At 52.4% G+C, this 22,964-nt stretch overlaps 1 protein-coding gene across 1 annotated transcript in view; it reads left to right on the top strand.

Moving 5' to 3' along the window:
• The window catches only part of CPNE5 (copine V), a 96,026-nt gene that overhangs the window by 59,919 nt on the left and 13,143 nt on the right, over window positions 1–22,964 (top strand). Inside the window, exons 10-13 of the mRNA XM_008589153.1 lie at window positions 7,068–7,172; window positions 12,779–12,820; window positions 14,908–14,983; window positions 20,397–20,450. Coding sequence (XP_008587375.1) covers window positions 7,068–7,172; window positions 12,779–12,820; window positions 14,908–14,983; window positions 20,397–20,450 — 277 coding nt within the window. The remainder of the gene's footprint in view (window positions 1–7,067; window positions 7,173–12,778; window positions 12,821–14,907; window positions 14,984–20,396; window positions 20,451–22,964) is intronic.

Genomic DNA, 22,964 nt, shown 5'->3' with positions numbered 1-22,964 from the left:
CTCTCTCTCTCTCTCTCTCTCTCTCTCTCTCTCTCTCTCTCTTTCTTTCTTTCTTTCTTTCTTTCTTTTTAAGATGACTGGTAAAGGGATCTTAACCCTTGACTTGGTGTTGTCAGCACCACGCTCACCCAAGTGAGCGAACCGGCCATCCCTATATAGGGATCTGAACCCGGGGCCTTGGTGTTATCAGCACCACACTCTCCCGAGTGAGCCACGGGCAGGCCCCCCAGCTTTCTCATTTGTAAAAAGTGACAAAGGATTATTCTGGGGGCTAAATATGGTAAGGGATGCACGGTGCTGAGCTCAGTGACTGGCCCACACAGATGGTATCTAATAAACGTCTGTTGAATGAATGAGTGAGGGAACGAGTGGAGGGATGCTGGGCTTGTTGTCATCAGATGTCCTTGAGGGAAGGTATGTGAGGTGGTGCAGGTGGGGGTGGGCAGGGACACAGGCCACACATATGGATTCATAGGGGAGGGGAGAAGTGTTCAACTCACCATCATCATCACAGTTCACACACACACGGCGCTCAGTGTGTGCCTACACCGTTCACACTACCGTGTTCCTATCAACTCACTTGATCCGCACAAGCCTATGAGGTTGGCACTGCCATCACCCCTGTTTTGCAGGTGACGAAACTGAGCACAGAGGGGGTGAGTAACTCGCTCTATGTCACATAGCTAGTGAGGGATCGGGCTGAAGCGACCATATTCTTAACTGTTTTACCACCATAATCATTACCCGACCTTTTGACTGTGTCCTTCAGCCTCATGGGAGGTGGCATCTTTATCTCTGCCATCATTTTCGTCCTCCCTGGGCTGTGTGTCACTGATCTCAAGACCCCCACACACAGTAAGAGGAAGGGGCAGTGTGGGGATGCTGAGAGACTTCCCCACAGGCCCTGGCCCTTGAGAGCAGGCCAGGCCCCACGGTCTCTAGGACAGAGCCCCGAGCTCTGGCCAGTTTGAAGCTGATTTGTCAGGACACAGAGTTTTCAATTTGCAGAGGCCACACGGGGGATGGGTGGAGAGGAGGACATGGGGCCGCTCTGTTGCCCACTGCCCTGTTGGCGGTAGTGACAGCTCAGGGACTGGAGGCCATGCGAGGGCAGGGGGTCTGGCCATCCTCACCAGGGCCTGGACTCCTGCTTTGCACTCTTGGAGTATGTGTTGGGTCAGCTGGAGCAGTGAACTGGTCTGGAGAGTCAGAAACTGGGCTCTGCTTTGTCATGAACTTGAGGAAATCACTCTCTACTCTGAGCCTTTGGCTTCTTAGCTATAAAACGCGCCATGGTCCCTGCTGTGTCTACCTCAGAGCATGGGGTGGGCCTCTTGTGAGTGAGCGGGTGTGAAGGAGGTGCTTCAGCAGGGGCTTCCTCTAGGAACTGCATCTTGGGGTTAGTGGACCCAAGCTCAGAGTGGCCTTGGTTGGTCATTTCACCTTTCTGAGCCACTCAGCCAACGAGTAATGAAATCGTGTGTGTTAGCATTCTTCAAGGGGTTGCCACGTGCCTGCACTGTGCTGAGCACTTCACACCCCTCGTCTAGTTTAGTCCTGTGAGTCACAGCCGAGGCTGCGAGAGGGAGAGGTTGCCTACCTCGCCCGAGTCACACAGCTAGGAAGTGGCTGAGCTAGGATTCAAACAGAGGCAGCTCCAGAATCCACCTGCTTCACCACCCAACTGACCCTCTGGGCCCACTAGGTGGGGCTGTTTGAGGACAAAAGTCTAAAGTGTTAGCCCAGGGCCGGCACTCGGTGCTGGGCAGGTGTAAGATGCTGCCCTTTCTGACCAAGTTGGTACCTGGAGTCCTCATGTTTGCCAGGTCCTGGGGCTATATTTCCCCTCTTCTCCTGCCTCACGCCCCCCCGTTCTCCTTCCTTCTCCCAGGATGTTGCCACAATGCAGTTCTGTGCCAACAAGCTGGACAAGAAGGATTTCTTTGGGAAGTCTGATCCCTTCTTGGTGTTCTACAGAAGCAATGAGGATGGAACGTGAGTTTGCTGGTGCCGCTCGCCCTCCGTGCTTTCTCAGTCCCTTCTGGGGCCAGTGATGGGCGGGTTGTGGGGATTTGCCAGGCAGGGTGGTCCAGCTCCTTCTGCTGCCTCCCTGGAGAGGGTGGGGTGGAAGTCTGGGGTTCCAGGGTAGTGCCCTGACCATGTAGACAGGGCTGGTGGGGGTTGGGGGCAGCCTCTGAGCTGGCAGTGCCATTCTGAGGGTCTTAGCAACGGTGGGTGCTAGGTATGTCGAGGGTGGGGGGAATGAGGGCCCAGTCTCCCACAGGACCATTCTGAGAGTCCCTTCATTCTTCTGTACAAATCAGTCTATCTCCAAGCCCAGTCCCCTCTGTCCACAGCCCTCTGAACACCCCGTTATGTCCGCCACTACTGCACACTCATCATGGCAAATCTGGACCCTTTCCCCGACCTGGCCCCACACTCTGCCATAGGCTTTACTCAAAACTCCAGACATCTTTGAAGCCCCCGAACACCCCGTTATGTCCGCCACTACTGCACACTCATCATGGCAAATCTGGACCCTTTCCCCAACCTGGCCCCACACTCTGCCATAGGCTTTACTCAAAACTCCAGACATCTTTGAAGCCCCCACTTCCTGCTGTCCTCTCCCCAGTGTAGAAGCCACCCACAATATGATGGGAGCATATGCAACACGCTGGCAAATGTAGGTCAGCAATAAACACAGAGGAGGATTCTGGGTTAAGGGTCTGGGGACCTAGGTTCTCTCTTCCAACCTGCTGTGTGACCCTGGGCAAGTTATGCCTCCTCTCTGGGCCTGTTTTCTTATCTGTAAAATGAACCAGCTGGATTAGGTAGTCTCCACGGTCTCTTTAAGCACAGCAGTTCTGGGAGGCTGTGGCCACTTACGGCTGGGATTCTGCAGAATGAGGAAGTGATGGGGCCAGGGAGGTTAATTAGAAAAACGCTGCTGGAGAAGGGGAACTTGGAAGCAGGATTTGAAGGAGAAGAAGAAAATGGGTCCATGGGGTGGGGCTGGGGGAACAGGGAAGAATAACAGGCCAGAGAAAGGACTTCTCTGAACGCCGCTTGATTCTGAAATTCTGGGTGTGTGTGCGCGCGCGCGCGTGTGTGTGTGCGTGTGTGTGTGTGTGTCTTGGAGGCAGGGGAGCAGCGGGGAGGAGGCGTGTTTCAGTTCAAGGGAAAACTGATTTTTAAACCTGAACATGCAAAACAAGGGAAATTAGGTATGATCATTTGCATAACAAAAGGAGTCTTAGTCTCACCAAAGGACTCTCAGCAGCATAGCATTCTTTAAATAATTCCTGTTGACTTTGCTTTGACTTGAGGTGGGGGAGGAAAAGGTCTGAGTGTTGTTCGGGTGTCCACACCAGTTCCCTGCAGAGAGACAGAGCCAGGGGCACACCGGCCTTGTCCCGCTGGCCAGGAGGGTGGGGGTGGATTTTGGAGCAGGAGAAGGGTGCATTGCAAGGGTGTTTGCGAGTGGTTGTTCTAGCAGGGTGATGTGTAGGATGGATGGGGAGGGGGCAGGGAGAGGGAGAGGGAGAGCCTCGTGATGACACGGTGAGCAGGTGGGAGGTGCTGCCAGCGCCCGGAGCTCGAGCCCTGCAGTGGAGATGCCTTGTTCTAGCAGGGTGATGTGTAGGATGGATGGGGAGGGGGCAGGGAGAGGGAGAGGGAGAGGGAGAGCCTCGTGATGACACGGTGAGCAGGTGGGAGGTGCTGCCAGCGCCCGGAGCTCAAGCCCTGCAGTGGAGATGCCGTGCCGGGGGAAGGGAGCACGGGGGGCAAAAGGACACAGCACGGAGACCTCACTGGGCAGAGTTTGGATGGGGACCATCCACTAGCCCCATCCCCTGATAGTGAACCCCAGGAACACAGAGTGTTGGAAATGGTGAAGGAGCTGGTCAGATGGCAGAGGTAACAGGAGTTTATTTGGGGGCAAGTTTGACTTGAAGTGGGGGCTGGAGCTCTCTGGGGGGCAGGACACTGATCCCCTGGGGGAGATCCCACGGGACACGGGAAAAACTGATCTGGAGGCCCACCTCTTGGCAGCTGTGAAGGGACAGAAGCTGAACTGGTGAGAACAGGGTGGTCACCAAGGGTTTGAGGAGAGAAGAGTGGAAGGTCGGGAGACACCCCCGCCAGGAGGAGGATGGGAGGAAGGTCAGTGTGGGAAGCAGGGGAGTGAACTGTTGTGCCCACCACGGAGGAGGGACAGGAAAGGAAGTGTCCACGGAGCACCCGCTGTGCTCCTGGAGCTGCACTGACCTTGTCTTGTCTAATGCAGGTAATTCACCTGGGAGTCAGAATGTGGCGGTGAAGCGGCTCAGCCAGGCCGCCCGCCAGGTCCTGGCCTGGCACTGCCAGTTATTAGCTGTGTAACTCAGGCAAGTCTCTAACCCAGTAGCACTTTCTGGGATGATGGAAATGTTCTGTGTCTTGCTACCCAGTGTGGTAGCCACTACCCACATGTGGCTATTGAACACTGAAATGGGGCTAGTGCGACTGAGGAACTGCGTTTTTCATTTCATTTTATTTTAATTAAGCTTAGCTAACCACATGTGGCCAGTAGCTACCATTTTGGCCAGTGCAGCTGTGATGACTTTGCAGCCCAGTGTCCTTGTGTACAGTGGAGGTGATTGCAGCAACTCTCTCGCAGGGTCGCTGCAATGATTAAGTGAGTTAATATGTGTAATTAGAACAGGACCTGCCAGCATTAGCTACTGTTCTTATCGCCATTTTACAATGAGAGGAAAGCTCAGAGAGGGAAAGTCACTTGCCCAGGGATGCACAGCTAGTAAGTAGTGACCCTGGGACTAGAACCCACGTGTCTGACTCCGTTGGGTAACGTCTCCTGCACCATGCCCTGAATATGTGTGAAAATGAGTTGAGCACTGAGATGATCACAGGGACCATTTCCACATGAGGGCTTGGCCCCTCCACCATGGCAAGTGCAGCAGAGGAGTCAGGGGGCCTGTGGTCATGGGAGGCTTGGGGGAGCTTAAGGAAAGCAGCTCCAGGCAAGAGTGTGAGGCAGAAATCAGACTGCACAGGGTCCAGGAAGGAACAAGCAGGGGGAAAATTGGGCTAATAGCTTAGAAGACCTGGTCAGGAAGTTTGGCTGTCAAAGGAGAAGGAGAGGCTGGGGAGGGTCCACAGGTCTGTGTGACCATTCCAGGGCAGGAGGTCCTTGGAGCCCAGAAAGACTTCTGTGCAATGTGATTCTCCCTCCCTTCACCACCCACTCGCTGCGCCTTGTTATCCCTCGGGCCCCCCACACTCACCCCCAGCCTCCTGCTGCCCTGCCAGCCTGCCCCAGCCATGGGCAGCTGCGGCCCCACATGCCCCCTTCCCCTTCCTGTCCTCGCCACCTGCTCCGGGGTGTGTGGGGAGGTCTCCCACATGTATCTCCACATCCAGTGGGTGGGCGAGAAAGAGCAGAGGAGAGAAACGCTGAGCCACAGTGACAGGAATGACATTTTGACTTGAAAACTGCCAGAGAAGAAATGGCACAGGCTGTGTGGGTGTGGGCGGAGCCCAGGCACTTCCTGGATGACCTTTCCAAGCCGGAATGTAGCTGGGGCAGACGCTGGGAGATCTTGGAGAGAGGCCCCTGCCCCAGCCCAGCTCTGCTCCGGGCTGCCCACCCATGTGGCAGGGCTGGCTTCCAGGATGGGGCAGCCAGGTGTGGTGTGGGGAGTATGCAGGGACAGTGGACTGGGGCCCAGCTGGGACAAGCCAATTCTGCACTTTTAGTTCACAAAGCAGGTTCGTGGATTCAGACTGGAAAAGCTGAAAGGGTCTTAGAGATCATCTAAGTCAGGGCTTGAGTTTCATTAGGTTGAAATGCCAGTGAAAGCTAAGGAAACGTTCCCCTGGAAAATACATTTATTCATTGATTCATTTAAAAAAAATTATTGAATACCTACTAAGTGCCAGACACTGTTCCAGGCTCTAGGGATATACTAAATGCCAGTGAAAGCTAAGGAAACGTTCCCCTGGAAAATACATTTATTCATTGATTCATTTTAAAAAAATTATTGAATACCTACTAAGTGCCAGACACTGTTCCAGGCTCTAGGGATATACCGGTGATCAAAAAAGACAAAAATCCTTGATCTTATAGAGCATACATTTTAGAACAGATCATAAACAGAACAAAAAAGGAAGAAAAAAAAAAAAAAAGACTGTGACCAAATGTCAAATGGTGACAAATGAAATTTTATTTTATTTCATTTTATTTTTAAAGATGACTGGTAAGGGAATCTTAACCCTTGACTTGGTGTCAGCACCACGCTCTCCCAAGTAAGCTAACCGGCCATCCCTATATAGGGATCCGAACCCGTGGCCGTGGTGTTATCAGCACCACACTCTACCGAGTGAGCCACAGGCCGGCCCCACAAATGAAATTTTTAAAAAAGCGTGGAAGGAACTAAGGAATGTCAGAGTCAGGGGACCAGGGGATTGTAGGTTTTAGATATGGTAGTCAGGGAGGTTTCACAGAAATGACATTCGACCTGAAGGTAGTGAGGAGGTAGGCCTTGAAGATGGAAATGGGGAAGAGAATGTTCCAGGCAGGGGCAGCAGCAGGCATACGTAACTCATACACGCAAATTCGCCTGCAATTTCAGGGGTTCACAGACCCCTAAAGTCCATCCACACATCCTTCCATGGATCTCAGGAGAAGAATCTTTGACAGAGGCCAACTCCCTGGGTTTACAGGGAAGGAAATGGAGGCCCAGAGAGGGAAGGGTTGGCTCAAGGTCACACAGTGAGTTGGCCCCAGAGCAGGGGCCAGAACTGAGATCTCCTGACACTTACTCCAGGACTTGTCCCCTCAGTCCAGGTCCCCACCTGGTGCAGGAAGCCTCCCCACAGCATCACCAGGAAATGCCTTCCTAATTTCAGCCTGGCTGCTGCTAAGCGGGAGGCAGCTCCTCACCTTTTGAAGCCATAGTTTCCAGTGTCTGGCAACTGGAGATGTCAACCAGCTGGCTCCTATGTTGACCTGGCTTCTGCCTTCCTTGGGTACAGGTCTGACAGTCTTTCCCTCTCTTCTTCACCAGGTTCACCATTTGCCACAAGACTGAGGTCATGAAGAACACCCTAAACCCAGTTTGGCAAACGTTCTCCATTCCTGTGAGAGCCCTCTGCAACGGGGACTATGATCGGTGAGATGAGAAAACATCCCTTCTTTTTTCCTCCCGTACCTGTGACCTCGCCAAGTTCATATCAATGTGGTCAGTCCCATTGGTACAAATGGGGCCTTCTGGACCTATGCAGTGGGTGATCTGCACAGGGTGGGACCTGAAGAGCCTCCCTGCTCCTTTCCTATCTCCCTGTCATGGCGTCACACGCTCCTGTCCCCACCCTGCTCCACCTTGTCCTTCCCTGTCTGGCATCCACAATGCTAGGAGACTCCCAAGGCTGTGGGGCTGGGGAGTGGCTGGGATTCCAGGGAAACCCAGATGGGTGTCGCAGGTGCCCAGGCCTGGAGCTCAGCAGCTTGCCTTTTCATTGTTCCCAGTGCAGGCAACCCTCGGTGCTGCTCCCGCGCCTCGCTCAGCCAGTGAGCGGGAACCGGTCTGTATGTGGGATCCGAACCCTCAGGCAGGAGCGCCGCCGCGCTTCCCAAATGGCGCACTTATCCAGTGCGCCACCGGGCCGGCCCTAGAATCTGTGTTCTTAACCCCCGTATGCTGTTTCCAGGTAGCCAAGACACCGTGTGACGGAGCTGTGATGGGGATGCATTTGGAGGTGGCTCTGTAATGAGCACCTTGCCCAGGGCTTAGGGGCAGGTCTGCTTTGGGATTGGAGGTGGGAGACCACTTGGAGTTGGTTTTAATCCTGAAAGCATTAACAGTCCTTCTGTCAAATGATTCAGAGAGGAGAGGAGAGAGGAACAGCAAGAAAGAAGACTCAAAAGACCTTGATATCTGCCTGGATATGAGAGTAAAAGAGATGTAAAGACCATGGTCTGGAGCTTGGCGGATGGAAGAAGGTGGTGGCTCCAACAGAAATAGCACGTGTAACTGGGAGCCAGATTCTTTTTTTTTAAAGATGACTGGTAAGGGGATCTTAACCCTTGACTTGGTGTTGTCAGCACCACGCTCTCTGAGTGAGCTAACCGGCCATCCCTATATAGGGATCCGAACCCAGGGCCTTGGTGTTATCAGTTTGTTTTGAAAATGAGGTGCTGCTGTTGAGAGGGTTGGGGAAAGAAGAGGTAAACATGGTTCGTGGGTCAGGCACAGCTAAAGGAGGAGGACAGAGGTCTGGGAGTCCCCAGGATGGGGATGGGCAGTGGTCAGGGACCCGAGGCCCTGTGGGGGATGCCACAGGTCAGGAGTGAGAAGGCAGAGGAGATGATCAGAGACATAGGAGGGGACATAGAGGAGGGCAGCCACGCCAGGGATCTGAGAGAGACTTCAAACAGAAGAGTCGACTCCTATTGTAGGAAAGAGATGCGGGAGGATGAGAGCCAGGGATCTGCTGAGAAAGGGCAGTTTCATTGAAACAAGGAAGGTAGAAACCTGTTAATATTACTAAAATTACTGAGTATTTAGGACACAGGCCAAGTTAGTTCTAACCAGTTTAAATGCATTGTGTTACTTTGTGAATTTAAATTTCACGATAACCCTAGAAGATAAGTTCTAGTGATGTGCCCATTTTACAGATGGGGAAACAGAGGACTAGGACTGTATAACTTGCGAGAGTAAGGAGAAAGTACATTTCCCTTCTGCAGAAGTCACCTCTGGGCTAGTCCTATGGTTTGAGGTACCCCTGCCTTTGCTGTATCTCCAGTCCACACAAGGCCCAGCTGGAGGCTGGGATTTTAGCCCTGTGCCCAGGATGCCAGTCTCACTGCTGCCCCAGGTGAGGCCCTGATGCTTCTCTTCCTCCCCGAAGCCTCTGGGAGTGTTGGACTGATTCCGTCAATTTAGGGCAAACCCCTCAGGGCCTGTCAGACCTTGCGACTTGAAAGCATCAGGGAAGTGTACCTTCTCCTTGCCTGGGAGAGGCTCATTAGGAGGAAGACCTTGCAGCTCAGGGCTTGGAGGAAACTATAGATAGAGCTGGTCAGTGCGCAGGGAGGGAGGCCTGGCGCCTTTGCCAGCATCCCTCATCCCTGCCAAGGCTCACACACACCTGTCTCTGTCATTTTGGCCCTAGGTATCCAGAGGCCCAGTACATTGGCTCCTGGCATCACTACTGACCAGCTGTATGATGCAGGGAAAGCCACATACTCTGGGCCTTTTTATGTGATTTTGTGGAAGGAGGGTATTGTTACCTGCATATCCCATTTCAAAATGGAGAATCTCAGTCAGGAGATCTCAGTCAGCCAACAAATATTTAGGGAGTGCCTAATACTGTATATGGTAGGCACTGTTCTAGAAGCTGAAGATCAGCAGTAAACAAAATCCCTGGCCTCACGGAGCTGACATCTTCATGGTGAATAGGAATTGTTTGGGAGACAGGAGCTTGGGGAAAAGGGTTGCATGTTTTAGACAGGAGCAGAATAACGTGTCAAATGCTGGCCATGTGAATGATGTCGTTACTTCCACAGCAACTCCAGAGTTGGTGCGATTATCCCATTCTATGGAGGACTAGAGGCTCTGAGGGTTAAGCCAGTTGCTCAGGGCCACACACCTAGTACCTGGAAGAGCTGGGACTGCCACCAGGGCTGCTCGCCCCAGAGCCTGACGTCTTGCCTGTCTACCTCGCTGCCTCCCAGATTGGGGCTCTGTGTTCTGAGCCTTTTTACCCCAAATAAGATGATCATTTTGTTGGGCCGCAGGGCCTGTTTCATTGTCCCATGCCCAGGAGCCCATTCTCTTGGGTGCTGTCCCCAGAAGTCAGTCAGCCTGACATATGCCTTCATTGGGCCTGTGCTATGAGGTCGGGAGCCAAGGCCTTCAGTCCATAAGTGGCACTTGTGGTGGCCCGAGGCAGCACAGCCAGGGCTGGACAGAAACAGACTGTAAATAGAGTAGCCAAAGTTCTCTCTGGCTTCTCTGCACTGCCTTCCCCTGTCTCTGGACATCATTTCCCCTCTTTCTCCTTCAAGGCTGGAGGTTGCAGCCGCTGACCTAATCTGACCTCCAGGCTGCAGCCATCCTTGGAGCCTGATTCAGGCCAGGCTGAGTTTGCACAGAATTGCACACTCAGTGGTCTCAACTTCGGCTCAAGTTCAGATCCATTGGGGAGCTTTTTTTTTTTTAAAGGTGACCAGTAAGGGGATCTCAACCCTTGGCTTGGTGTTGTCAGCACCACGCTCAGCCAGTGAGCCACGGGCCGGCCCCACTGGGGAACTTTTAACAGTCCCCATACCAGGCTGTACCCTGGACCAGTTGATTCTGAATCTCTGCATGTTAAGAATCAGTCGGGGGGCCGGCCCGGTGGCGCACTGCTACAGTGCACCGCTTGGGAGTGCGGTGGCGCTCCTGCGGAGGGTTCGGATCCAACATACAGATCGGTTCCCGCTCACTGGCTGAGCGAGGGGCGGGCGCAGCACCGAGGGTTGCGATCCCGTTGCCGGTCCCGGTCTGGTACGGGCGCGACACTGAGGGTTGCGGTCCGTTGCCGGACACGAAAAAAGGAAAAAAGTCGGGAACGGACCCATGCCTGAGTTCTATCCAAACCAATTAAAGCGCGCCCTCTGGTGGTGGGATTAAAAAAACCTCCCAACTGATTTTGTGGCTATCCAGGGCTGTCACCATGACTGGGGTCCTCCTAAGCCTCTGAGCTTGGTTGTCACTCATCTAGTCACCCAAGGTGCTGGTGTTGGTGGATGGAGGAGAGGCACCCCTTGCTGGAGTCTTTGAAGACTTCTGCAGAATTGGGGGGCTCTGGGGAAGGACTGAGAGGCAGCTATGTGGGGACAGGGAGACTTCAGCCTTGTGGAGCTGTGGCCAGAGCCCTGGACTGGGAGTAAGGGGCTTGGTCTTGTCCTGGCTCAGATCCTCATCATCTGTGTGACCCTGGGCAAGTCCTGGGGGCCCTGGGGACACAGTTTCTCCATGTGAAAATATGGAGGGTAAAATTATCACTCCAGAACATGCACAGCATGGTCACTAAGGAGGGCTTTAAAACATTCCTGGGCCTGCCGCAGATCTGTGAGGACCAGGCCTGGCAGTCTGTGTGTCTGCAAAGCTTCCTGGTGATTCTGCCAGGTAGTGAGGCTTAGATGCCACTAGGATCACTTCCAGCATTGTTATTCCAGGATTCAGAAGTTGCAGAGCCCAGGTTCCCAGGCTCAAGTGGCCCCTAATTTAAGTAAATTTTATATGAAAAACTATCTGAGTACAGCCAAATGATAAAGTGGGGTGAAGGAGGTATTTTTTGAGATTCTCCCATGTGGCAGGTGAGTTTTACCAACTTGTCTTTGTAGCTATTCTGCAAGGCTGATATTATCCCTACTTTCAAATGATAGTTTGTGGCTCAGAGAGATTAAGCAACTTCTCCAGGTCCCACAGTGAGAGCATCCAAGCCTAGGGCCACAGTCCAGCATCCAAGCCTAGGGCCATCCAACTCACGTCCTAGCCCCTTCCCACTCTTCCCAGCTTACCAGCCCATCTTCAGGGGCTTAGGGGTTTTTTGCCACAATAATATATCTCAGAGAAACACAGTTTTTGTTTTTCACAAGAATTTAAAGAATTCCTTCAAGTGGGTGGGCTTCTATGCCCATTTTACACGAGTTCTGGTTTACGAAAATGCAGTCTGCACTACCTTCCGGGTGTTCCTTCATTCCAGAATAGTTTCTGCCCTGATGCGGGAGAATCTGTCCCAAGGAGGCTCATCTTAAGGGAGACTGCCTAATGGGGACACAGAACCCAGAGGCCAACTCCTGGAGACCCAAGGAGATGGGTCACGATGAAGGGATATTAAAAGAAGACAGGCCCAGGCAGCTGCCTCTTTGAACCTTGTTTAGAACTGAGGGTTGGAGACCCCAGCTCCCTAGGCCTCTCCCACCTCCCCAGACCCTGACCCTGCTGTGGGACCCCGGCAGCTCTGTTGTCCCTGGGCATCCCAGGGACCAGCCAGCACCAAGGGTTAACCAGCAGCTTTCCACCTCCCTCTTCTCTGCTCTGGTCTGCTAGCCTGTTGCCATGGGAACGTGGCTAAAAATAAAATAGGCTCTCAAAGCCCAGCCCCATGCATAGGAGTCAAAACAAACTAATTAAAGCAGTGAGGCTAAAATGTGAAGATAATTACACCCTCACTCAGGAGCCAGTCGTGGGGATGGAAAATCTCAGCAGGCCATCCCCAAGGCAGGGCCTGGCGCCCATCCCTGATGTGCAGGGCTGGTTCCTCCCCACTCCAACTCCTAGGGCCAGGGGCCCACCAAGCAGTCCTATTCCCCTCCCCAGAGGAACCCACCCTGCTTAGGCCTGAGACCCGGGGGTCGCCATACTCCCACCATCATAGCCCCACCCCTGATAAATCCAAAGCACAGCGTCATGCTGGGGCTTATGCTCCATCTGGAGTGGCCAAGAAGAAGGTGGAATGAACTGAAGTCTGAGGCTTTCTCCACATCCTCCTTGAAATTCCGGGAAGTCCCCACGCAGCTCTAGGGTTGCCTCTGTACCTAAGACCTTTGCTCAAAAGCCTCGAGATAGCTTCTTTGTCTCGGGCTGCTACCCTGCCTCCCAGGGTCCTAGAGCCTAGAGGGTTTCTTTGCATCCCCTTCTGGTCCAGGAGGATGAGGCAGACCCTGTCTTCAAGACATGCAGGTGGGAGGCGAGGCCCATCCCACCAAGGGCCCTTTGTCTTACAGGACCATCAAGGTGGAGGTGTATGACTGGGATCGAGATGGCAGGTAAGCAGGCATGAGGGCAAGAGGTGAGAAGGTGAGTGGGGGAGGGGACGGCCACAGGGGAGAGGGGTGGGGGGCGGGAGTTGGGCCCTACCCTCATGGGGAGAGCTTTGCCCAGGCCCCTACCCATGGCAGGCAGTTCTGGGGGTGGCCTGGGTTTTTGTGGGGGAGGGGTCTGCTGCTATGGTAGCTGAGCCCCACTGAGGCATCAGAGGACCACTGTCATGGAAGATTTGGTGCAAGGGTCCCCACATAGCTGCCCAGTGGTCAGCCAGAGCCTACAATCTCCCCACATTTGGCAGGATTTAGGATTTCCTGAAGTGTGCATGTTCTAGGGTACAGAGACCAGTGACCCCCTGAGCATTCATTGACACGGTCTCTGTGTGGGGCCCTGGTTAGCCTAAGAACTGTGGGTGGCCAAGGTGTAGAAAATGAGCTCAGCCCTCAGAGACTCCTTGCAATCTAGTGGGGAGGCCAATCACCCATGTCCATCCCTTGCTCATCAGAGATTGTTTGCAGACAGCGAATTATCGAGGGAAGGGGCTGTGGGAAGGCTGAGCCTTGATGCACATGTGGACTCAGGAACCCTGAGCCAGTGCCTGAGCAGGGCTGTGCCTGGCCAGTGGGAGGGTAATTCCCATGCAGGGTCTTTGGAGGGCCAGTTCCTTCCCCTTCCGCAGATCTAATGCCCCCAAGGAGTCAGTATTGCTGGGAATTCATAGGTGAGGACAAGAGCAGCTTCTTGAAGCTTTAGTCCAGAACCATCCTGGCTTCTACTGGTCTGCTGGGCCAAATCCAAATATGTCATCCTGACTTGTGTGACCTCTCCATTCTGTGGCACTACCAAGGAGTGACGGAGGGGGACTTCAAAGTCCCATAATCTCCATTGGTACCTCCCAAGTCTGTGATGTGGACAGGGATATTATGTCGTCTTATATAATGTGCTGTGCAAATGCAGCTCAAATTAGGCCCAAGCCCCCTCCAAAGAACTCGCTTCTCCTGAGGCCGTCCCATAAGAAACTCCAGTGCCAACGTTGTCTTGCTGACTCCCTCTCTCCTCTCCTCTTTAACCACCTCGCAACCAGACAAGTCTTCATGTTTCCACCCACGATTTGCCTTGTCTTACCCTGGCATTCTTCATACTTCTCCTTTACCTAGAATATTCTCCTCTTCCATGTCAGCTGGTGACAGCCACCGGGTACCATCGGGTCCCACCATCAAGCTGTTCAGAGTCAGAAGGCTGAGAGTTGTAAATATGTAGTCAATACAGTGTGCACTCGCAGCAGGGCCTGGCCCCTGGGACACCTCCTGGCATCACTTTCCAGCTGGACACCCCCAGCCAGCGCACTGACCACTGCCCTCTAGCAGGGACAGGGAGATTACAGGGAGCCAAGCACAGGGCCAATGGGAGTTCCGCTTTGTGTAGGTTTATGCTGCACTTAACATGAACTCAATCAACATGCTCCAGAAGATGTGGGCACTGCAGAAAAGAGCCCCCGCTGCCTGGCTGGACATCACTCTAATGGTCTTTTTAAACAGTATAATTGGAGAAGAGTTTAATGAACACCTTTAAGCCCATCACCTAAAGTTAACAACTGTCAAATTTATATCATATTTACTTTATCTATGTTTCGCCAATGTAGTTTAAAGTAAATTACAAACATGATGGCATTTTACCTCTATTTCATTGGGAATGTCTACAAAATACGAGCATTTTCCCACATAACTACAAATGCCATTATCACACTTGACACATTGAACAATAATTCTTGAATACCATCCAGTATTCATTTCTTATCCAGATTTCCTCAAATACCTTTTATTGCTGGTTTGTTCACACAAGAATCCAAGTAGAAGTGGGTCCTGTTCCTGCAAGGCCCTGCCGGTGGCTAGGTGACTGTTGAGTTTCTTGCTCCATGGTGATACTGGGCTCTCCTCCCAGGGACCCAACCTCTCTGCTGGCGTGTTCCCCTGGAGCGGAGCCCTGGGCAGGCTTGGGAGCCCGGGGAAGGGATGTGTGGGAGGCAGGGGTGGGCAGAGGCGGAGCACAGCCTGGGCCTAGTGGTCTCAGCAGTGGTCTTCTCTTGCAGCCATGACTTCATTGGGGAGTTCACCACCAGCTACCGGGAGCTGGCCCGTGGGCAGAGCCAGTTCAACATCTATGAGGTGAGGCGGGTCTGCTCTGATGACAGATGGCTCCCAGTCATTGAGGACTATGGCGAGCTATGCACGGGGCTGGGGGCTTGTGTGTTTTCCTGTGAGGTAGGAGTTATTGTCCCATTCTACAGTTAAGGAGACCGAGTCTCAGAGAAGTGTGAGGACTTGGCCAAAGTCACGTGGTTCAGTAAGTGGCAGAATCAAGAGGTAAACAACCCAGACTTATAACTCCAAATCACTGAGTTATGGGGTCCCCCTGAAGGGCACTTCCAGCAAGGGGGTGGGGGTGTAAGAGTGGAGGCGGGGTAGGTGAAGTACAGTGTGAGAAGGTTCTGGGCTTGAGACCTGAGGTCTTGAGTTCAAGGCAGTCCTCTGCCTTCAGTCAGAATAGTTTCAAGGCCTGCTGAATATCTTACCTTTTCCAGGAGAGTCAGGAAAAGAGTCAGGATACCTTCCTAGGTCTAGACCTGGAGCTGATCTCTCTGGAGAGGTGGCATTTGCCCTCAAAGGGCAGTTTCTGTACTGAGCCCTTGCTTTGGTGTGTACTCCCTCCTGGAGTGTCCTCCCCACCTTCCAAAGCTAGCTCGGCCCCTGCCCCTCTGAGAGGCCTTCCTAGCCTCTGGCCTCTGGTGCTTTCTCTCTCTTCTGAACTTTCATGGATGTCACAGTTCATGCCAAGCCCACTTAATGGCAGATACTTATAACCCTAGTAACTGTTTGCGTTCATATCCTGACTCTACCACTGACTAGCTGTGTGACCTTGGCTAAGTCCCTGAACCACTCTGTGCCATGCAAACTGAGAATTAAATAAGCTAATGGAACAGCACCTGGTCTGGAGGTCAGCGCTGTCTTCTGTTGGCATCTGCTGAGCGCCCGTTTGCCAGGAGATTCACATTTCACAGCCATCCTACCGTACCGGCGCTGCCCTTCTGCTAGCAGCCACTCAGCTAGTGAGCTGGAGAACTGGCCTTGAGTCCTGTCACTGAATCTGAATCCCTCGATGCTTCCACTCCTTCGCACTCTCTCTCTGTTCAGAGTGGGCAGGTCTTGTGTTTCAACTAGACCTCCCAAGGGCAGGCAAGGTGACAGCCATTTCTGTTGGCCCCACTCACCAGCCAGAGCACTGCTAGTGGGCACACAGTAGGTGTTTGTTATACAGTCACACTGAATTAAATTGAAAATGGTTATTGTGAAGATGGAGTGCGGATGAATTCCTTTGAAAGGGCTCCGATGTTTGCAGTAAATTGCTTTGTTTTCTGCATCTACAAAGGAAGAGGCCATCTTTGCCCCCAACCCAGGCAGAGAGAAGCAGACTCCATCTTCCTCTGGCATTCCTTAAGGAGATTTGTAAGGAGGTGATGGGAAAGGGTCAGGTATCTTGGAGTTTGGCTTCTAAAAGTGATAGACAGGCTTAGAAGAGGCCACGATGTCTCAGGCTAAAAGCAGAAAATGTTGGATTGTCTTGTTTCCTTGGTCGTTGATCTCTGCTTCTTTGCAGTCAATAAGAGAAACTGCTGCGCTGGGCAGTGGAAGTGCTGTCTTCACACATGCAAAGGCCATCGGGTGGGAAAGGAGTTCAATTCTGGCGGCCCCAGGGGCAGACCTTGGACCTTGGGGGTGTCACTGGGAACCTGGTTTGGGCTCAGGAAGGCCTTGCTGGAGTCAGATCACCTGAACAGAGAACAGGCTTCCACTAGTAAAGTCCCACATCCCAGGCCCTTGGCATCACCCGAGTATCAGACTTCTATGTCCAGCTGTCTGCTGGTCCCTCCTTGGACTTGGCCTTCCAAAATAAAATGCATTGGCTGAACCTCCCTCAGCCCTCCCCTCCTCATGGCCAACAGGCTCCGTCTCGTATGTTCCCATCACAGAGGCCCAAGGCACCTTATGAGTCACCCTTAACATCTCCCACCCCTCACTCCACAACTAAACACTGCCCTTCTACCACCTAAATTTTCTGACATTTGTTCCCTTTATCTCAGTCTGCCATCATCATCCTCATCATCTCCCCATAGGGGGCTTTGTGACAGCCTCCTAATGGCCGTCCCACCTCCTTCCATCCTCCACACAGTAACCTGAGTGCTCCACCCAAATGGTAATCTGACCACATTGCTCCCATGCTTAAAACCTGTCTGGGCATCCCACCCACCACCTCAGCCTGGTTCGCACAGGGGAAGTGGGACGGGATTCCGAAATATTCCCCTACCCCAGCTGAGATCCACTAACCTACTGGGTAAAGCCCAAGCTCCTTTGTATCGATATTATGCCCCTGCCAGCCACCTGCAATCTTTGTATGTAAGTAGAGGCCCCTAGCAGCTGGCTCCTGCCCCTCTCTTCTGCCTGTCTCCCACTTGCAGCCACATCCTGCTCTCTGCAGCTTTCAGAACCCCGTGCTGCGTCAGCCTCTGTGGCTTGGTTCATGCTGGTGCTTTCACCTGGGGTGGGCCACGAGGTCCTCAAGGGTGGGGGCAGTGTCTCCCTCACTGCTGCATCCCCAGGGCCAGCACAGCTCCTGTCTCCTAGGAGCCACTCAGTGCCCCTGTACACAGGAGGGCACAACCCAGACCTGTCCTGGGGGTGCTGGGAGAGGAAAAGGAGGATGCTTAGTGGAGTGGGGAGGTTCCCGGGACGGCCCCTAGGAGGCGCCGGTCCCCTTTGTGGAACTTCCCCTTGGCAGCCACTTAGGGCTGGAGAGGCTGGTTCCTGGGGAAGGGGTGTGCTGTGGGGAGCACATGAAACCTCGGGGTAAACAGGGAACTTCTTCAGTGCCCACTTCACACAAAGATCTGAGAACAAAACATTGCTTTAACATTAAAACAGTTATATTAGAGAGTGGAAATGTGGATACAGGCTAATTTAAAGATAACACAGAAAGCTTCAAAGAAATATGGTTGTGGCTAGGTCTTTGGGCTACACCCAGAGCCCAGGAGTCTATCCCTGTTCATTCTCCTCAGCTGGGAGGGCTACTTTGGAGCAAAAGTTGGAGATGCACTTGGTTCTAATAGTTCAGCACCCCCATGGGATGGATGGGAAACTGAGGTACAGTGCAGCATTGGGGCTACGATTTTGCCCTCATCTGAACAGCTTACTTAGGGAGCTATTTTCCCATGATGTGTCTGTGAGCACCCTGTCATCTGGACATCACACATGCCTGGGGAGGGGCATCTTCCAGTGCTAAAGAGGGAGCCCCGAGCTGGTTCTGGGCTTCCCTCCCCAGGCTCACTCAGCATCTCACCCAGACCCTCCCACCTGTGCCCCAAATCCAGCTCCTCCTTCCTTCTGTGTCTTCCCGGTCACTCCTGACCCCCCACACACCTCTACAACCACCCCCAGGGCCTGAGATACATGTTCACTTCTTGACAGTGCTGTTTGCCATAGTTCAGCACCTGTCCCAACACCCCCCAGGTCCTCATTACCTCTCACCTTGAGTTAGTGGTGGCAGCAGTAGTAGTAACAGTAATACAAAAATAATAGCAGCTACACTTTTGTGGTACTTAATACATTCCAGAACCTGTTGTAAGCACTTTACTTGTATTGACCCATTTAATCCATGTGCGTTTCTGTGAGGTAGGCACTTTGTATTCCCATTTTATGGATGGGGAAACTGAGGCACACTGAGGTTAAGTAACTTGCCTAAGGTCACACAGCCGTCAGGTGGCAGAACCAGGCAAACATTCCCTGGATGTCCCTCCTCCTCCCCTTGTTCTCACCTCCACCAGGTCCCAGCATCCCAGAGCCTGCTCTGATCTTGTCACCTACCAGTTTAGAGGTCACCAGAATTCCCTGCTGGCTGCTGGGTAACATTCAGACATTTCGCTTGACATTCTAGGCTCTCTCCCAGCCAGCCCAACTTACTCTTCTGCCCTGTGGTTTTGCAATCAAACTGGACCCAGTTTTGTGCTTTTCCCCCCACAGCCTCTCCTCTGACATCCATCTCTCCATGCCCAAAGCCTTCCCGTCCCTCAAAGTCTGCCTTCAATACTGCCTGCTCCAGGGAGCCTCTGCTGATGCTCCCGCCTGGAATGGCCTTTCCTTCTCCCAGTTCCCCTGACACTTCTCTGACCCCCCTTGTTTTGTTGCCCTCATCACTTGGACTATCTTCTTACTCCAACCAGAGTGACAATTTTAGGGGAGAGAATGGTACCCCCATCCTACCCCATAAATATGTGTTGAAGGGATGTTTTTGTATTTGTTATCAAGGTGGCACCAATGTATGCGCTATTGGCTTGGGGTTAGGAAACCTGGTGCCCAATCCTATCACTACCTAGATGGCTGTGTGGCCTTAGGCAAATTCCTTGGTGTCTCTGTGCCTTAGTTTCCTTATCTCCAGAGGGGGATTTCAATACTCTTTCAGACAGAAGAGACCACAGCTAAAGGTGCAGCTGATGGCTCCTCGGCCCCTTCGGGATGAACAGGAGGCATGGCAGGGGGAAGTGAGTTCACTGGAAACCAGCAGGCGGCAGAGCGGGTGTGAAAATTGCCTTGCTTTGTGTGATGGGACATCAGGGAAAGGTTGTGCCTAGGTTGACCATGTTGAAAAAAAAACAAAACACCCAACTGGTGAGACACAGTGAGAGTACATGTCTAGTAAGTGTGAAAGTCCCTCAGACGAGGGTGCATGCAAGGGGCCCACAGGGCAAGGTGGCTGTCCTCACTTAGCCCAGGGTTTCTCGGCCTTGGCACTAATGACATTTGGGACTGGGTCATTCTTTGTAAGAGCTGTCCTGTGCATTGTGGGATGTCTCACAGCATTCCTGGCCTCTACCCCCTCCCTTAGCTGTGACAACCAAACTCTCCAGACATTACCAGATGTCTGCTGCAGGACAAAACCACCCCCAGTTGAGACCACTGAGCCATCCCACCAACAAGTCTTTTTTGAGCACCCACTCTGTCCCTAGCCTTGTGATTTATTATGTGAGGACCGGTCTAGTTTGGAAGTTAAAGCTTAAATGTGAAGCACAGTTAAGGAGGTTCTTACTGCCATGTAAGGGCAGTGGTGACCCAGAGAGGAGTCTCCGAGGCCCCGGGGCAGTCCCTGGGCTGGAGGGAGGGAGGATTGGAATTGGTGAGGGAAGGGAGGAGGGCATCTTGGGTGAGGGGAGCAGCTTGAGCCTACACAAGTAACAGGCACAGACGGGATCGCTTTACCCTTTGGCTGCACAAAGGGGAGCAGTGGGAAAGAAGGTGAAATAAATATTCCTGGTATGTTTGAGACTAGAAGGCTGGGTCTGATTGGGGAGCCCAGATGTGTAACTAAATGCCGGTGTCCCACAAACCCTTCCTAAACCCCACTCCCCTGGCCCCTGTGGTCTTCACACCCCACACTCTGCTGGGGCCACACCCAGGGGGAGGTGGAAGCCCTAGGGGCCCAGCCCTGACTGCATGGAAACATTTCTTACCTGGTAACTGGTTTTTCCCACAGGTGGTAAATCCAAAAAAGAAAATGAAGAAAAAGAAATACGTGAATTCTGGCACGGTGAGTAGCCACCCCCTCCCTGTAGCTAGGTGTAAACATTTTGAGCCCCAAGCTAGGTCTGGTGTCAGGGAGTCACATGCGTCTCTGTGTGTGTCCGTGTGTCTCTGTGTGTGTACATGCAGCGGGTGGGGTCAGACCTGGGGGAGGCGGAGGGGGCAGATGGAGCAACAGCCGAGGGGGTAGATGGTGCAGACCATGCAGCAGGCGCTGTGCACAGAATGACAACTCGCAGAGACAACCGCTCATGGGACTTCCTGCAGGAAGCAGGAAGAAAAGGATTGCGTTTGTCGAGCCCTCCTCTGAGGAATTTCCCATTTAGGTGCTTTTCACAGGTCGTTTCCCTGAGAGGCAGATGTTATCATCCCTTTGTCATAAAAGAGGAAACCAAAATTGCAGGCAGGGAAGTGACTCAACCAAGGTCACACAGCTAGAAAGTGGCAGAGATAGGAATCAATACTACATTTGACTCCAGAGCTGGCAGCTGCTGGCAGGCACTGCCTCTGCTTAACGGTGACCACCCTGGGGTGACACACCGGCCCAGAGCCTCCTGGGGACAGGTCTTCAGGACATTCATGTGTTTATTCAACAAATGTATACTGAGTAGCTACCATGTGCCAGACACTGTTCTAGGTGCAGGGGACAGAGCTGGGAATGACAGACCCAAATCCCTGGTGCTTATGTTCTAGTGGGGAGAGACACAGAACAAATATATATATATACACATATATACTCATATATGTATGTATGTATGTATACATACATGCAAACTTTGTGTGTGTCAGGTGGTTATGAGTGCTATGGAAAAAGTAGAATAAATAGGATAAAGGTATAGGGAATGAGGGATATAATAAACAAGGTAAAGGGATAGGGAATAGTCCTCAATAGGGGATATTGGGGAAAGGGAATTCCAGCTGTCGGGAACCGCACCCCTGAGGACAAGACAGGACAAGTCACTGTCTTTGCGGTGCAGACAAACCCAAGTTCATCCTGTTTGTGCTCCCTCCCCACTCGAGAAGTCCATGGCCCCATAAGCTAATGCAGCCCAAGCTTAGTCATTGGAGTCAGGCAGACTGCAACTCCAGACCCAGAAGAAATCTTAGGGTGATTTGGGGTTCCTTTGAAGAAACTTATCTTCTCCGTTTATTAAATGGGGCTAATAAGTCATCCCTTCCCCGCCTACTGCAAAGGGTGGCTGTGACAGACATGGGGGAGACGCAAGGAGAGGCAGGTTTGTGAACTGTACTCTGCTCACTCTAAGAGGATTGACCACCACTTCTCTGATGGTAACTGCTTCGTAGACTGGGGCTTGCAGTAGTATTTCCTTTGTCTAAAGCTATGGTGTTTCTCAGTAGGAAAGCTGTCAGTGTTTGGGCAGGGTAATTAATTTTTCATCTCAGAGGACTTCCCTCATATATTGTGGGATGTTTGGCATTCCTGGCCTCTGCCCCTAAATACCAGTAGAGCTCCAGTCCTAATGAGAACCCCCAAAATTCTCCCATACATTCCCAAATGCCCCTAGGGAGGCAGCACCCTTCCCAGCTGGGAACTTTGATATACTGCTGAAAATAAAAAGATTTGAAAACTACTGATCTTGTCCAGCCTCTTACTTTAGAGATGAAGAAACTGTGGCCCAGAGAAGTGATGTGATTTGTCCCAGGTCACATAGTGGGGTAAGGACTAGGCCCAGTTATCCTGACTTTCTTTGCTTTAGCATTTCCCAATCTTTATCATAAAAAATCACTCAGGAGCTAGGATGCTTGTTAAAATGCCGATGCCTGGGCCAGTTCCCTGGGGTTCCATTCTAGTAGGCCCAGGCCGTGGCCCAGGAATCTGTGTTTAGTGTTTCTCAGATCTTACTTACTGGACTACTCTTTGACTAGCAAGTCCCTGTGTGAATCCAGATGGTCTGGCGTGTTAGAGGTTGCTTCATCCCAGGGCCTGGGGTAGGGTGGGGGGTCAACCTGAGCTGCAGGTTAGATTCACATGAGGAGCTGAAAAAGACTTCTGAGACTCAGATGTAGCCGTAGAAACTCTTATGTAATTGGTCTGGGGTCCCCACCCAGGCTGTCAGAGTTTTAAATGTTCCCCAGGGAATCTGATGATCGCCAGGCACGGTTGAAGCCACTGCCATAGTCCACTGCTAATGAATCTGAGCTGCCACGCTTGGAAGGAAGCTTTGTTCATCCAGGTGTCGAACACTGTAACCACAGGGGGTCGGGGTCTCCAAGGCCCAGCTTGGCACTCACGGACCCTCCCATTATTCAGGCTAATGGCTCATCAGCTTTGTTAGGCTGAGGCCCTGCCTCGCCCATCCCATAAAGGCTGAATCTGCACCAGAAGGAGGCTCCCAAACTGCTAGAGAGGAGTTAGTTCTCCCATGTAGATAAAAGGTCCTCTGCTCCAATCTTGCTTCGTTTAACTGGTTTAGGATGCCAGGCTTTCGCTTGTTTCCGTGATCTGAAATCGTTATTGTAATGAGATGCCAGATAGCTGCCTTTCTTGGCAAAGCCAATA

The sequence above is a fragment of the Galeopterus variegatus genome, unplaced genomic scaffold (assembly GCF_000696425.1).
Source record: "Galeopterus variegatus unplaced genomic scaffold, G_variegatus-3.0.2 Scaffold5256, whole genome shotgun sequence".
NCBI lineage: Eukaryota > Metazoa > Chordata > Mammalia > Dermoptera > Cynocephalidae > Galeopterus > Galeopterus variegatus.
Note: the sequence above shows the minus strand (reverse complement) of the source record. Positions and strands in the feature narration are given on the sequence as shown.